Here is a 17,777-nt window from a genome sequence, read left to right as displayed (position 1 = left end):
GACAACTTAAGGACTTCATTTGCAGTCAACTGCGTTCTTTGGACGTACATTTAGATTAAAACAACTAGCTAGTTTTGCAAGTGTCATAAACTTCAAACTCTGAACTTTACTTCAACCTCTCCCTTCAGTTGATCGTGCAAATGTTGCATTTTGTATTTTAAATAAATGTTACTTTTTCCCTTTCCAACTCTTTTACATAAAACATTGTGCACAAAATAAATAAATCACACAGTAATAAAATTCAGCTCTCAGTTCAATTAAAAACTATGATTATCTGTCATTTTGACATAAGTGGAATTGACTTGATAGTTAGGGAGATTTTTCTTGGCTAACTTTTCAGTGAACTTTCCAAAAAAAAATCCTTAATTGGAAGGGAATTATTTGGCAGTGGACGAATCAGAAACTTGCCTTACTTTCAAGTGCCTTATGTCATCTGAATCTGCCAATTGTCAGCCATTAGGCAGTTTTAGACTACATAATGGCTAAACCACAACCACGCAATAGATCGATCCGTCTTTTGACAGGGTTTCCTACCGACCTTACGATATTTTACGATATCATGTGTCATAAAGCACAACCCAAAAATTTGCAAAACGTAATGAAGCTTCAAACCTCGTTGGTTGAGACAACAAAAACTTTACTTAAGTTTACTTACACCTTTTTAATTAATTTACTTATTTATTTTATTTTGTATAAATTAAGCAACAGGGGGGAAGACACTCCTGCTATATACAGATTCTGAAATAAAACAAAATTGCAATGACAATACACTTATCAGCTGTCAAAAAATAAAAATTAGATCTATTCCAGCAGTGAGCTGAAGTTCACGATATTTATGATCTAAAGCGGGGGCAAAGGTTCCATAACAGATTGTATCATAAGAGTCTATTGTTTCTATTTAACGACCGAACGCGTGATTGAGGTTAAGACATAAGAGACCATTGTGTCTATTAGATTTGTCAGAGTCGACTGAACGCATGCTTGTGGTTTACCTACCATAAGGATCTTCATTTGTAAAAATTACTTACATTTTTTGATTGCAAAATAATACCAAGGCAGCTAGTTAAGGGGGTCGTCAACCTTACGCTCAAATTTCGGGCCTATTATTCAAGGATGGATTGCGAAAAAAACCACACATGATATTTAAACACAAATTTTTTTATTTAATTATTCAATTCTCGAACTTTAATGAAAAACAAGAAAAGAGTGATTTTTTAGTAAAATTTGAACTTGACGCGTAGTTGAATGCACTACTGTCGGTGCGACGGAGTAATACGGCTGGCACTATATCTCAGCTTCAGAACCTTGAAACAACAAAAAATTTGTATCTTAATTTTTAGAATGTTGAGCTAGACACAAGCTTTTTTCAATAGTTGAAAATTTCACAAAATGGCAGCGATTTGACAATGTTTTTCAATCTAAAAATAACTAAAAAATCGTCCTAGCGAGATGTTTCGTCAAAATTGTGCCAACAATTCAATCAGCTATGCCAGGACCGTACATCTCTCCTTCCTCATCATTTTGGCGTTCACACACATACCCTCTCGTACACAATAACAAAACAAGAATACATAGACCGATTCCTCTCGTCATTCAGAATATAAGCCCTCCGGGACACTTGCCTCTTAGCGACCGACTTGAATATGGAGGGCGGGCTGTGTTTGAGGCTCGATATCTCGTAAACCAGCAAGCTTTCGATCAAATCCTTCACAGAGCATGTTTTTAGTTATGTCTACGAGGTGTGTTCAAAAAGTACCCGGAATTTTAAAATTTCGAGGGTCTGGAGAGTCCGAAGGTCAAAATTTGTTTTGTATTGTGTTGGTATACATGTCCGTAAAGTATGATACGATTTTCAGCTGTTTACTTTGTTCGACGTGTTTTTATGACCTCGGCGATTTTCGCTTGTTTAAACAACGTTTGACCAAAATCGAATCAACAGCGCTCAGGAGCTGTTAAATGACGTCAACGACGATCCAAGTTTGCTTGAAAGGGTCATAACTGGTGATGAAACATGGGTGTACGGTTATGATATCGAAACTAAAGCACAATCGACCACCTGGAAGTATCCAACGTCAACAATGAAAAAAGCACGTCAAGTTCGATCAAGTGTTAAGGGTTTGCTTACTGTTTTCTTCGATTTATAATGCCATAGTGCATCAAGAGATCTAACCACAAGGTCGTACGGTTAATAAGGAGTATAACTTTGAAGTTATGCGACGTTTGCGTGAAGTAATCCGAAAAAAACGCTCAGATTTATAGAAAAACAATTCATGGTTTTTGCAGCACGATAACGCACCTGCTCACTTGTCGTTGCTTCTTCGTAATTTGTTATCCAAAAACAATACCGTAGTCATGCCCCAACTTCCATATTCACTAGATAAGGCTCCCTATGACTTTTTCCTGTTTCCAAAGTTGAAAAAACCCGTAAAATGACGGAGTTTTTCCTCGATCGAAGAAATAAAGGCTGAATCGCTGAGAATGCTCAAGGACATTTCAAGAGTGCTTCGAAAATTGGAAAAAACGCTGGTGTATTATATCTGGGGGGGACTTCTTTGAAGGGGACCACATTGATGTTAACCAATTAATAAATATTAAAAAAAAAAAAAACGAAAATTCCGGGTACTTTTTGAACACACCTCGTACATTAGAAATATGCACAAAAAAAGGTAGAAGGTAGACGGCCTCCTTAATTTTTCAGATGTCATTGATTTTAAACTCGAGCTTTACTTCACTTATTTCTATCTTCAGTTGATCGGGCAGACATTATCAAAAACAAAAAAAATCCTCAAGCAAGCTTCTAGTCCATCATGAGTTTTGTTTTGTATCACGAACCCTGAAAATAAATAAATAACAGAAATAAAAATTCAATTGAATACAAAAATATGATAAACTGTCATTTTGACAGAAGTAGGCTTGACAATGGGCAAATTCAGATCTCATAAGAAACTTGAAAATAAGGCAAGCTTCTAGAATCTGATTGGCTAGCTGCCGAAAAATTGCTTGAAAGTTAGTCAAGAAAAATCTCCCTAACTATCAAGCTAAGTAGCTAAGTCTACTTATGTCAAAATGACAACTGATCTTGTTTTTTCATTCAACTAAAAGCTGAACTTTATTACTCTGTGATTTAATTTATTTATTTTCTACACACTTCTATTTAATGTTTTGTGTACAGTTCCTTGCATAATTAAAAATGAAATAAGTAATACTTCTTTAAAATTCAAAATTCAAGTCGTGATGAACTTGTAGCTTGGCTGGCAAGTCATTTTTTTTAGACAATGGGTTTTGGTACGATCAACTCAAGCTAGAGTTGTGTGAAGTAAAGTCCTAAGTTTAAAATTTAAAAGTGCAGTTGACTGTAAATGAATTCGCTTATGTTTTCTGAACCTGCCCATTGATTTTAAACTCGGAACTTTAATGGCTGAATCACAAACACGATTCAGCTTCAGCTTCACCTGACGTTTACGAGTTCAGCCATAGGAATTCAATGCATGCTTACACAATGGAGCTTCTACCTCACGTTTTGTTTGGCAATCGTAAGGAAAAGAACGTAATGTAACGTAATGTAACTCCAAACGGAAGCTTTAGTTCAATTATCTGAACATTTGCTTTGTCTGACAGCTCAACAGCTATAAAGAAATGGCAACAAAGAATATATTTGCTCTTTGGAGGGATGAAATAATAGAAATGTCATTCAAAGCAACCTCGAAGCAGGCCCACCGTAGACGAACCCGAAGCTGAAGCGTGTTTGTGACTCAGCCATAATTCACTAACCCAAGCTTCAGTTGATTGGGCAAATAGCACCAAAAACATTATTGTCTACAAGCAAGTCCTTTAAGATTTGTGTTTTGTATGGTAAAGAAAAAGTACTTATTCCTTTGCAATTTGACAAGTAACCCAGGAAATAAATAAATCACAGATTTTCAGCTGTCAAATTGACAGAAGTGAACTTGACACTTGATGAGTCTTCTTGACTAACTCTCCAATCAACAAAGTCCAATAACATCTGTCAAATGGTCAACTTTAGAAAAAGTCACCCTTCTCTAAGTAGCGCTTCAAGAATCCACCCCCCTAATGTTGGGGTGTTTAAAACCCCTCTTTATGAAAATTTACAAAAAGCTGTCCACTAACTTTAGTTATAGACTGTGGGATGTTAAGTGTTGCTCCCTACATATTTATCTGTTTACCTATGTGTATATAGAAAAACATTGTTTCTGTTGTTACAAAAATAAACAACATCGTCCATGATTATTATTATTTTTCTTTTTCAAATTTGTTTTTTATATTTTTTATTTCATGAGGTGCTTTATATTTTTAGTGCAAATGGTCGCGTAAAGGCTTCATGCGTACGCGCTGGGAAATTAATGGAACTGTTATTGATCTCGTCAATATTCATCTATTTCATGATGCTTCTAATTTAGCCGCCTGCGAAGAGTTCCCCTCGGTGTATTGCAAGACCAGGAGGAGAGCTCTTGTTCACACATTGGAAAGGTGAGTCTATACTATAAATGCTATGTACCTGTTTATATTTGTTTTTGTTTGCCTTGTTTTTTTTTAAATGTAGGTACAGCATAAGAAGACCGACCGAACGAAGGGCGGCGGCAGTGTTGACAGCGAGGTACCTCACTACCTCAAGGCCTAAGGGGATTTGAGATGGAAATGGGTTTTTGAAGGAGACCTTTATAGGTCATTTAACATTGAAAATAGTTAGGGAGTTGGGATGAATAAGGTTGTTTGTGATGATGATGTTTTTGTTTGGCACGAGACTTGAGGGTTGAAAGCCTACACGATGTTTGCATTTCAAAATTAGGTACACACTTTTAAAGGCTTAAATATTCAAGAGATAGGTTTAAAGTTTTATTTTATTTTATTTTTTTGTGTTGTTGTAATTTTATTGTTTGCTTTTGTTTGTTTTTATTTTTATGAAAATGTCAACAAAAACACCTACTTAAATATACTACATATAAAGTGTATTTACGTGCTGCGTTTGCTTGAGTGATTTTCTGAATTTTGGGTTAAAATTGTGACGTGTTTGGAACTTTGAATACACAAAAAGGTGAACACCATGCGTCTTCGTCGTCCTTGTCGTCGTAGTCGTCGATTACATTGAATTTATGTCATTTGGAATATTTACCTACATAGATACGAACCAATCTTTATTTAGCCCTTAAATTTCAAAGGGATGATAAAAAGGTAAAATGATTCAAATTAAAATCCTAACGAGGTGCTTTCAATTGTTATTTTATTGTCACTCGGAGGAATTTTGAATTAATGACCAACAAATTTATATAGCTTTCGATTAGGCATGGATCCTACTCAATAAATGATGAGAAATTGAAAATCTTCTTTTTAGTATTTCATTTGATTCAATTGCTAACGACATTTTTAGCATTTTCTAATTCATAAAATTAAACAAAGTAGGAACACTTCGTGTCACATGAATGGGGACAAGCTTTTTTCGTTGTTTATTTGACGTTGTTTTTTGAACCCTTAGGTTTTTTGGAAAAACCCAAAGGTGAAATTAAAGAAGTTTTTATTAAGTTTGTGATGATCTGCTGCAATTTTTCCAATGTGGACCGCGTCATCTGTGACCGCTTGTGCCTCGAAATGCTGTTTTAGTTGGAAAATGTAGTTTTCCCAATTTGCCTTCGCTGGATCGAAAGCTTCGAATCTAGTTTTGTATGCTGGTAGACGCAGCATCGTTGAGACTCTTGATTTGCTCTTGCATACTGTTGGCATTCTGCTTCATGATTTGTGCAAAGCACTCTTTCTGCTCTTTCATTAATTGCTCCATCCTCTTGGCCAATTGATGAGTTTACGCGGGTTTTATATTTGATTCAATGTTTATTGTTTAAACTTCAATACTTACTTACTTAAGGTGGGGCTACAGTCCGGGGCGGACCTGGGCCTCAACCAACATGCGTCTCCAGCCAGCTCGGGCCCTAGCTAGCTGTCTCCAGTTACGCACGCCAAGTTGGTTGAGGTCCTCTCCCACCTGCGTGCGCCACCTGAGTCGCGGTCTTCCTCTACTGCGCCGCGCCGCCGTCCCTCGAGATTGGATTCGAAGACCTTCCGGGCAGGAGCGTTGACGTCCATCCGCTCTACATGACCTATCCATCTAAGCCATTGGACTTTAATTCTGCTAACTAGATCAGTGTCGCTGTACAGCCCGTACAGTTCGTCGTTATATCTTCTCCTCCATTCTCCATCTATGCGTACGGGACCAAAAATTACCTTCGTTTGATTTCAGCGCTGGTGTCGTTGTCTGCATTAATAGCGGTGCCTAGGTAGACAAAGTTCTTAACTACCTCAAAGTTATAGCTGTCCATGGTGACGTTTTGTCCAAGCCGTCGCGGTCGTTGTTCAGTGTCCTTTTTTGATGACAGCATATACTTGGTCTTGCCCTCATTGACCACTAAACCCATCTTCTTCGCTTCCGTCACAATGCTCAAAAACGCTCCACTGACATCACGCTTTGATCTTCCAATTATGTCAATATCATCTGCGTATCCGAGTAATTGGATGGACCTTTGGAAGATTGTGCCTCTGTTGACGGTTGAGTTTTGCACAATTCTTTCCAGAACGATGTTGAAGAGGTCGCATGACAGTGCATCGCCTTGTCTAAAACCTTTTTTGACATTAAATGCATCGGTGAGATTTTTTCTGACCTTGATAGAGCAGCGTGCATTCTCCATCGTCATTCTGCACAAACGGATAAGTTTGACAGGGATGCCAAAACTAGACATTGCTCTTTAAAACTCTTCTTTATGGATGCTGTCATACGCGGCTTTAAAATCGATAAAGAGATGGTGGGTATCGATTTGAAGCTCCTGGGTATTTTCCAAGATCTGCCGTAGTGTGAATATTTGGTCGATAGTGGACTTTCCTGGTCTGAAGCCACACTGATAAGGACCAATCAGTTTGTTGACGAATGGCTTCAGACGTTCACATAATACGGCAGAGAGGATCTTATACGCAAAGTTAAGAAGACTGATGCCTCTGTAGTTGGCACAGTTTAGAGTCTTATGTATCGGGCACACTATGCTGAGATTCCACTCATCGGGCATGCTTTCTTCCGACCATATTTTGCAGATGAGTTTGTGCATGCTCCGTACCAAGTCATCGCCTGCTGCTTTGAATAGTTCGACAGCGATGCCGTCAGCTCCAGCAGCTTTGTTTGACTTAAGTTTAGATATAGCTATCTTCACTTCGTCAAGGTCGGGTAGGCGGAATTGTTGATCTGCATCGCCGAGGTTGAGTAGTTCCATCTCCCTTACAGCGGAATTCGGTTCGTCATCGCCTTTATATAATTTGGAGAAGTGATCTTTCCATATTCTCAGCATCGACTGCGGTTCTACTACGATGTTCCCCTGATCGTCTTTACAGGCTTCGCTTCGTGGCTGGTACCCTTGGGAGGTTTTTTTACCTTTTGGTAAAATTTACCAACCTCATTCCTGTTGTGACATCCCTCTTTCTGCTCGATCGCGCGCTTCTCATGCTCTCTTTTTTTCCATCTAAGAAGCCGGTGTTCCTCTCTCCTCTTCTGCTCGTAGAGTTCGCGAGCAGCTCTAGTGCTTTTGTGCAGCGCCGTATTGTATCCCTCTTGTTACGCTGCGTGCGCTTGCCGGCATTCGTCGTCAAACCAGGGGTTTCGCTGTTGTGGCCGTGTGAAACCTAGCACTTCAGAGGCGGCATCTCTGATGGCTGCAAGGCAATGTTGCCACTGATTTTCAATGCTTAACGCAGGAAGCATAGGACTCCTTAAGAGGTTATTAGAGACTCGATCGGAAAAGGACAAGGCAGTCTCTTGCGATTGTAGCCGTCTAACGTCGAATCTTCTCACAGTACTTCCTTGTTTTGGCTTGGATCGGGATATTCGTAGACGTACCTTGGTTACAACGAGGTAATGGCCCGAGCCAATGTTGGCCTCTTTTAATGTTCGGATATCCTGGATACTGGAGAAGTGTCGTGCGTCGATCGCAATGTGGTCAATCTGGTTGACGGTTGATTGATCAGGAGATTTCCATGTCCCCTTGTGGATATTAAGATGCGTGAACTGCGTACTAGCTACCAGAACGTCTCGCCCCGCAGCGAAATCGACCAGCCTGAATCCGTTGTCGGAGGTAGTGTCGTGCAGGCTGTATCTCTCGATTATGCCACCAAAGATGTCTTCTCTTCCTAGCTTGGCATTAAAATCTCCTAAGAAAATTTTAATGTCATAGCAAGGGCACTGCTCATAAGTCTTGTCCAAGAGCTCGAAGAATATGTCTTTGGTGTCTTCATCTTTCTCCTCTGTTGGGGCATCCACGCATATAAGGCTCATGTTGGCGAATTTAGCCTTGATGCGGATTGTCGTGATGCGCTCGCTCACACTGTTGAAACTCAAGACTTTTTGCCTGAGCCTAGTTCCAAGAACAAATCCACACCCAAATAGACTCTGTCTTTGTTCTCGGTAGCAGTCGCCGTAGTAGATATCCCAGTCTTTAAGTTTGCGTTTGCCCGGTCCATCCATCGCACTTCTTGGATATCTGTAATATCTGCCTTGCAACAGTTTAGGGCTTCAGCTAATTGTTCGGCTGCACGTGGTCTGTTAAGGGACCTAACATTCCACGTACATATCCGAAGTTCGTTGTCCTTATTTCGTTTGCGTGGGTTGTCAACAGTAAATCCGTCTGTATCCGAGGCTTGTTGGTGCTTCGAAACTTAAGGTATTTTTTACGTGGCCAGGAATTCACCCCGATGGCACAACCCCCAACCTTGAGGGCCAGATCCTTAGTATAACTCCAAGGAAGGGGAGCCGGATAAACCGCTCCTTACAGGCCTGGGCTCCGAATATGTCGAAGAAGCCCTATAAGGTGTTCACTAAGTAGTTCAGCCTTACTGGAACTGTAGACGCCAACGTTGATTCTATCTCGAGAATTCGTCCGCTGCCGCCTGGATAAGGAGAGGTGCCTTAGTGGAAACACCTCTCCCCCCTCTCTCGTTTGCTGCCCCCAACAACTTTCTACTGGCGTTGGAACCCAATCTCCAGTTGAGGTACTAGGAATCCGATGTTCACCGCGGGAGGTGAGAGTAGAAGTTGATAGACAGAGGTGGGTTTTGAGAAAAACCTGTGGACGCTTGTGTCCTCTTGAATGCACATGTCTACCATTTACAACTTCAACAGGATTCCTATTATAAAACCATTTATCGTTCGCACTTGTTCCTCCACCTACCTTCTTTACAATCATGACTTTGAAATTGTCCAGATTGACCACAAGGTTCCACAGATCGTAATATTCTTTTAATTTGTTAAAATTGGTTGTATTGTATTGGTTGTAGAGTTTCCGGAAAATTCGCTACCAAAAAGCAGAGCTTTGATTTGCAGTCCTCCATACTCAATACCACCAGTTTTAGTTTTTAGTTTTCCAAATGTTTTAAGTGATACCAAATCTGTAAAGCTTGTAAATAAGAGTATCGCGATCTACGGTATCAAAAGCCGCTCTGAAGTCCACAATAAGAACTCAGCAATACTTTTTAGCACAAATACATGATCAATAGTAGAATATCCAGATCTAAAACTACCTTTTAAATCACTTAATAGATTTTTCAAAGCTATCCAGACTTTAAGTTGCTTCTGGAGTGCAGCAGTTAAGATTGTTTACGTGGCATTGAGGAAGGGAATACCCCTATAGTTCAATGGGTCATTAGTACTACCTTTTTTATGTATTGGAAAAATAAGCGCTTCCTTAAACTGATCTGGAACTATTTTATCTAAAAAAAACTTGGTTCTTCAACACAGATAACGTTATTTGTCCCGTATTTATAAAACTCAACGGTTGTGGATATCAACGAAATTCTTTATTCCTATAAAAGTATGTTCGGGCACGATTGCAGAAGTCCAGACGCTGATCCCAAGTTTCGACGGTTTTCAAGCATAAATCGACCGATACTGCAATTTCACGTTCCGTATAGATACGAAGTTCATCAATCGCCACTGGCTTGTTGGCATAGACTGGACGTAGCCCCCATAGGAAATAGTCTAACTGCATCAAATCACACGACCGAGGCAGCCAAGCGACTGGACGATTTCGTGAGATAACACGTTCTCCAAACTTTTTCCAATAAATTGATTGTGACATTCGCTGTGTGGCTTGTGGCGCCGCGCAGCTGTCTGTCCTGTTGGAAACTCCAAGTCCATATCATCCAATTGGGGTTAAAATATACGGTTATAATTGAACGATAGCGATCCCTACAGTAACGTGCCAGTTTTGATCATCACGGAAGAAGTACGGCCTATAAACCACACCAAACCGTAATTTTTTCGGGATGCAATGATGACTCATGGAGTACGTGTGGATTGCTGCCTGAGCCATTCATGAGCCTCATAGCTGAAGATGATTTTTCGATGAAAATCCGAATCATTTTCAAGTTGTTGCTCAGCCCAATTCACAAGCATACGACACTTCTTCTTACATCAATTTAATGATATAAGGATGCAGTCCAAGATCTTTTCGCAAAATTCGGCACGACGACGCACGCCGTCACAGAGATGCCCAACGCTTGAGAACGACGTGTTAGAGACACATTTAGGCTTTCTGCAACTGAAGCCTCAGCGGCAGGAATATTCCCGACACTACGACCACTTCTTTGTCTCTCTGGCACGGGAAAATTTCGTACTGTGCCTGTGTATTCGAATTATTCCACAAGACTCCGAATTTCGGTACTAAATTTTAATACTTTCGACTCGTTGTTGGCTCGTATTTCTTTCCATCATGAAATAGCAAACCTTACTGAAGAGAAATGTCAAAAGAGCGGCAAGAAATATGGAGTCGTTTGCTGTCCCTGTCGCTCTACTTTTGTAGCGTCCATGTTGAAAAACCCTGTATATGATAATAAAATGAAAATCTTCTTTTAAGTGTCCCATTCGACTCAATTGCTAACGACATTTTTAGCTTTTTTAAATTCATAAAATTAAACAAAGTAGTTACCTATACCTACCTCTGTACATATCTTACCTTTAGCAATTTCAAATTGTATTTATAAAGACTTTTGAAAAATGTAAATTTTCAAATTAAATGTATCAAAATCTTGAGTGCTTCTTCTTTATTTGAGAAGCTCAAGTTTTAATTCAAATATACTTATAGTCCTTGAAACTTAAATCCCTCAAAAAGTTAAAGAAAGTTTTGTTGTGTTATTTTGTTTTAAATATTAGAAAATTGTTGCGTTGAAAACATTTATGTACTCAAAAACATACATTAGTAGATATCTGATCGATTTACTTAGACGCCAAAGTCTACGGAACAAAAAGAGTACTTTCATCTTGAAAGAATAATGATTAGTTGTTAAAAACTTTTCTACATACATAAATATATTGATTTTACAGATGAAACGTCTGCCTCTGCAGTTTACAAAGTAAACATAAACTTATTTAATTTGAAGGTTAAAGAAATCTAAAACTGAGTGCTCATCATTCGCCAAAATAAAAACAAACAATTAAACAAACAAACAAATAGAAATAATTGATAAAATGTTTTTGAAGGCGTCATCGTTTTTGAGTTATGACTAATGGTTGCGTATTTGGGTCTTACAAAGGATACAAGTTTGAATAATTTCTCAATGTGTAGTTTAAAAACATCGGTCATCATGAGTGAATTCCACATGATTTCGAAATAACAGGAACATATGCTTAAGTCATATAATGGTTTACAAAATAAAACGACGACGCGACGATGATCTGATCTCATAGCAAAATTTTAGAGAGCACACAGTAAGTGGAGCTGAAATGGATTGATCGTTTCGGCAACATCTTCATGAACAATACGAAACACTGCTGACTGCACGTACTTGGTCGTGTTGAAATTGTTGTTTGGAGTATTTTAGATTCACTTTTTCAAATTTAAGTTGGAAACTTCAAACAAGTTAGACGTGCGTCGTTTTATTTCTCTGGGAAAGGTTAGGTTAAGTTGAAGTGGTGCCGTTGACGTTATCGCCAAACTTAGTTCAATGTAGATCCCTTATGATACCCTTAAGTACTGAACTTCCCTAAAAGATTGATTTAAACTATGATACAATGAGTTGTTTTGTTCAAGCCATTTAGAAGCTTTGATGAAGGCTACTTCTTGGAATATCTTCAAGTTCTTAAAGATTATAAGTGTCTGGGTAAGACTTTGTTTCTAGTGTAATATAGTGCTGGGTAGTGGCATAGGAAGTGGAGTGTGTCTTCTCATTCTTTCTCATCATTGCATTCATTGCAGATGCCATCATGTCCCTTGTCATTTTTATGGTAACCCAACAGGTTTTGACCTACCATCATGCTTACAAGAAGTCGTAAAGATTTTTCTTCTAGATGATGTGTGAAACCCAAGTAGGTGAAGATTCCGATCCTGCTGAATTGTTAATTCATGGGTAATGGTTTGTGCCTTTATTTTCTTAAATTTAATTGGGATTCTTTTTTTATTGGATAACATAATTCAATTAGAAATCGCCAATAAGAAACTTCTGACAGCCATCAAAGAAGCAATGCATCGATTTATTCCAAGTAAAAACTTGAAATTGAGCTCAAAACCTATATGGTTTAATAAGAGATTAAATAACCTTAAAAATAGAAAGAATAAAGCTTTCAAATTACATAAACAAAATTATAATAATCTTGAACTTCGATCTAAACATAATGCTATTCAATGCGAATTTGACATATTAAATACATTTTTGTATAATTCCTACATGTTTACGAATGAATGTAATATGAGGAATAACAGTAAATATTGCTGGAACTTTATTAATTCTAAACGTAAGACCACTGGTTATCCAAGCTGCCTGAAATTCAATGATCCTACAACTAGTGATGTTCAAATAATTTGTTCTACGGGTTCTATGATTTTTGATGTTTCGAAGATTGGTTCTTATTATTAGTCGTGTTTTTATAGGCTCTATATTTTCCTTTTTTTTCTTATATAAATCGTGTTTAGATATTTGTAGTGGTGTTAAATTTCACTGAATAAGTGAACTTTATTTTGTTTTATTCAATAACTTTATCAAATATTGTGATGTGCTTTTTGTTTACAATTATTTTGTATACTTTCTTTGTTTGACTAAATTGATTCCACCTTATTAGTTTTATTTCATTATATTTTTGTCAACCGACCCAGGCCAGTAGGCCAATAAGTAAAAGCTTGGTTTAATTGAGACTTCTACTTAAAACTAAACCCTAAAACTATAAAATAAGTATGTAAGCCGGCCAAGGCTTAAAACCCCATCCCGACTACTCAATATCAAGTGCCGATTGAAGCCACCAAAACTGGTTCTCCTGCTTCACCCTATCAGTTCGTTCCCGTTCGGACACAGCCCTACTGAACCGAAGGAGCTCTGCTCCGCCTTGTCCCATGACGTCCCGATTGTACAGGAGTCGCCTATCCACGGTTCTTCGTCTGACGTGGTAGATAAACGGAACTGCCAATCTATCCTGTATCAGACCGCATCTATCTAAAAAGAGGAATGCCTCTGGGGGAATGAAGCCGCTCAAGCGTGCACTCTCAAAATACTCGTCGTTCGGATAGAACGCCCCGAAAATTAAATTGTTGGTCGAAGACATAGCTCTTGCAATGTGACCTCGAACGAGTTTTATCACGAAATTGTCAATTCTGTTGATTCGAGCCCCGTTGTATAGGACCTCGTTTGAATAGTAATGCACATAAGAACATTCGGCTGTTCGATATAAGCCGGTACAGAGTCTTAAACACTGCCGCTCGAACACCCGAAACTTCTCCATCTGGGAAGGGGCAACGTTGAACCACACAGGACAACCATAAACGATCATTGGCCGTATGAGGGCCATGTAGCAAATTACCTTAACTCTGGGGTCAAGCCGACTGCTGTAAAACAGCCGTTTTGTCAGACCGAAGGCTCCTCTGGCCCTGGTCAGAGCAGCATTTATATGTCTGTCGCAATATAAATACTGATCTAACCAGATACCGAGGTACTTCACTACGCTTTTGCTCGCCAATGGCTGCCCGTGAAGATCAACGATGACCATCGTGCGCCAATTCTTGCACGTATCCCTCGTGGCCCCAGCCAACGGGGTCCGGAACAGAATTGTCTCCGACTTCTGGACATTTATTTTCAGTTTCCAGTCGTCGCAATATCGCTGAATCTTGTCGAAATCACGCTGCAAGAGAATTCTAATAACCTCAACCTTTCGGGCCGTTCTGTACGCAATTAGATCGTCGGCGTACGCAATTGCCTTTGTAAGACTACTTATCAGATCGCTGGTGTAAACGCTGAAGAGAATCGGCGAATTCACCGCTCCCTGTTGAAGACCATTTCTAATTGAGAATGTTGTGGTAGAAGTTACATTGCCACTTTTGACCACAAACTTTCTACCGTTAAGCATAATTGAGACTTGTGTTGAAGCACGTAGGTACGAGTCCCGCTTCCCGTGGTCATTTTTTTTTATTATTTTTAATTTAAATACCATTTTATCTTTATTTTTTTTTTATTATTTATTTTAACACTATATTTAGGAAATGTGGATTGCTACAGTAAGAACTGCCAACAGGGTGCTAATAATAATCCTCTATTTGCCTGTTTCGGACCCTGTGGTAATCTTTACCATGCAAAATGCGTTGGTTTAACTAACGCTTTCATTGAAAAAATAGCCAATTCTAAATTTGCTTACTGGTACTGTCACGACTGCCGTTAGCTCTCTGTATCTCGACTAGCTTTTAAAATGTCTTCTTTTAAGGCTGACATTTTAAAACTTTCTAAAGATTTTGAAGAGCTACTGAAGTCTTTCAACACTGCAGTTTGCAAATTAAATGCATACTCTGCAACCAACATCATGGTCGATAGTTCTACTTCGACTAATGATTTGGCACAGACTATTGCCACTACTTTCTCTTCTACATGTTTAGATATTCTCGCGTAATCAGGTTCTGGTGTTAATAACGCAGAAAGTGTACCTGAGAAACAAAAGAAAAAGTCTAAGAAAAGAAGCCGAGAAAACTCTGAACTTGCTAGAAATTCTACCCCACCATCAAAAAGAACAAATGTCAACATCACTCCAATACCTACAGATCCCACCGGAACTCCCAATATACCTCAAATTGTTGCCTCAGATTTAGCTTCCAATAGTGACACCGTTACAGGAACTGTAATAAACAACGTCATCCCTATCAAAGCTGTCTCCAAACCAAAAATAATTTGTATATCTTGTCTGGACCCAGTTACTACGCCAGAAGATATAACTTCCCACTTAGTATCTACAAAGAGCATACCTTTCAGTTCATCTATCAGGTGTACTAAGATCAGTAAACCAAAAAGCTTTGTTTCCTCTTTTAAATTAATAACGAATTCCACTTACTTTTATTCTATTTGCAACCCAAATATATGGCCCGCAGAGACTTTAGTCAAAGAATTTAATCAACGTCAAAAACAGGGTGTTTCTTTCTCTTCTACCAAAACGTAAGGGGACTTCGTAGCAAGACTACTGACATTTTTCTTAACTCCCAATCAATTCCACACGACGTATTCGTTTTGACAGAAACGTGGCTTAATTCAAGCTTTTCCGACACAAAACTTTTAGTCAAGAGTTCGAAGTTTACAGAAACAATCGTCATGTTGGTAATGCAAAGGATTTCGGTGGAGGTGTTCTCATAGCGGTAAAAAATACATATTTCTCTTCTGTATCTGTATCTTTCCATTTGTATTATTGAACTGGTATGTGTAAAGATAATGGTACAGACTAAGACTTTTTTCATTTTAAACGTTTACATTCCTCCAAAAAGTTTGGAGTCTGTTTATAACGATCTCTCCTTGGCATTAGACTATCTTATAAATTTGTCCAGCTCTGACACCAATATCTTACTTTTAGGTGATTTTAATTTACCACACATTGACTGGAATCTTCTTCTTCTTCACAAATGGAACTATCACTTCTCGATAAAGTCCTTCTTACTGACTTACAGCAAACAAGCTGTATTAAAAACTCAAAAAATCGAATTCTCTTGTTCTAAAATCTAGATCAGGAATTACTAATATTGACAAATATCACCCCCCTTTGGACATTTTTTTGACTTAAGGAATCACCTTACTAATCACAGTAATTCTTTTGATTGCTTCTATAATTTTGATTTCAGAAGATCCAATTTCCAGCAGTTGTCTGAAGATTTAACCATTTTTGGAATTGCTGATACACTAGCATTTTCTAACATTGACGAAGCAGTTCCAACTTTTTATAGGATCCTTAATTATTGTTTTGAAAAAAATGTACCGATAAAGAAATCAAGAAATACAAACTTTAGCCATCCTTGGTACACGAAAGAATTGCGTTTACTACGTAATAAAAGAAATAAGGCATGGAAAACTTTTCTCAAAACTCTCTCTCCAGTCAACTTCTCTTTTTATGTTGAACTCTTTAACCAATTTAAATCTCTTTCTAATTTTTTATATGCTTTTTATGTTACTAATATGGGCACCTCTTTGAAAGAGAATCCTAAAAAATTTTGGAATTTTGTAAACTCAAAGAAAAAATCAGATGGCTTTCCAGTTAACTTCACTTACAAGAACCTTTTCTTGTAACTTTTGATATCTGTAACGCTTTCGCAACGAATTTTCCGTGAGTCATTTGTAAATAGCCCTTAAGAAGTTGATGAAGTATATTTGCATAATCTTCACCTGTGCTGCAGAGTACGGTCCTTGATCTTTTATCTGCGTTAAATGATGACTGCTCAGCCGGTCCTGATGGTATTCCCCCTAAAGTACTAAAAAAGTGTAGTATGCTTTAGTTGAACCCCTTACGTTTTCATTCAAACTTTCTCTAAAAACAGGCAAATTTCCCAGTATATGGAAGAAGTCATTTCTAACACCGATTTTCAAGAAAGGTAACAAGTCAGATATAAGCAACTACAGGCCCATTGCAAATCTTTCTTGCATTCCTAAAGTATTTGAACAAGTTGTTTGTGAAAGCGTAGCATATTTTAGTAAAAATATCATTTGCGAACAGCAACATGGTTTTGTGAAAAAAAGATCAACCGTTACTAATCTCCTCACATTCTCAAACATATGTTCAAACGCTTTAGAACAAGGTTTTGAAGTTGACTGTGTATACACTGACTTTTCTAAAGCTTTTGACTAACTTAGCCACGGAATTATTTTATTTAAACTTAAGGCTCTTGGTTTTCCACCATTTTTCTTAGTTTGGATTAAGTCATACCTTGAAAACAGATCCTACGAGGTAAAATTTAGAAATTGTCATTCTGAACCTTTTGTTGCTTAATCTGGTGTTCCCCAGGGAAGCCATCTTGGCCCTTTTCTGTTCATCCTGTCTTTAACGATGTATCGTCATGTCTACGCTCAAGTGAAGTTCTCATTTTTGCTGACGATATGAAGATTTTCAAAATAATAAACTTCAACCAGTTTCACATTTTGGTGTGGGAAAAATAGCCTTTTACTCAACCCTTTAAAATGCCAGACTATAACTTTCACTAAAAAACTAATCAGTAACGTATTTGACTACTGTATATCACAGCAAAAACTCTGTCGTGTCTCCACATTTAAAGATTTAGGTGTACATTTCTGTTCTTCTTCTGTACTTAGAGTTTACACATCACATTAATTTTATTGTTAATAAAGCAAGTTCTATGCTTGGTTTTATAAAACGCCGGGCAAAGGAGGTCAATGATCCCTATGTTAACCTTTCTTTGTATAATTGCCATGTTCGTCCTCATCTTGAATATGCTTCGCAGGTATGGACTCCGTATTAAGAAATTCATAGAAAACGTATTGAATCAATTCAACATAAT

At 38.2% G+C, this 17,777-nt stretch overlaps 1 protein-coding gene across 3 annotated transcripts in view; it reads left to right on the top strand.

Moving 5' to 3' along the window:
* The window catches only part of LOC129938347 (inositol polyphosphate-5-phosphatase A), a 143,982-nt gene that overhangs the window by 72,704 nt on the left and 53,501 nt on the right, over positions 1 to 17,777 (top strand). For all 3 annotated transcript variants that reach the window (XM_056045838.1, XM_056045837.1, XM_056045836.1), the window contains exon 4: positions 4,316 to 4,488. In XM_056045838.1, the coding sequence (XP_055901813.1) occupies positions 4,316 to 4,488 (173 nt within the window). The remainder of the gene's footprint in view (positions 1 to 4,315; positions 4,489 to 17,777) is intronic.

This window comes from Eupeodes corollae, chromosome 1, assembly GCF_945859685.1.
Source record: "Eupeodes corollae chromosome 1, idEupCoro1.1, whole genome shotgun sequence".
NCBI classification, from domain to species: Eukaryota; Metazoa; Arthropoda; class Insecta; order Diptera; family Syrphidae; genus Eupeodes; species Eupeodes corollae.
This window is presented reverse-complemented; position numbering and strand designations above follow the sequence as displayed.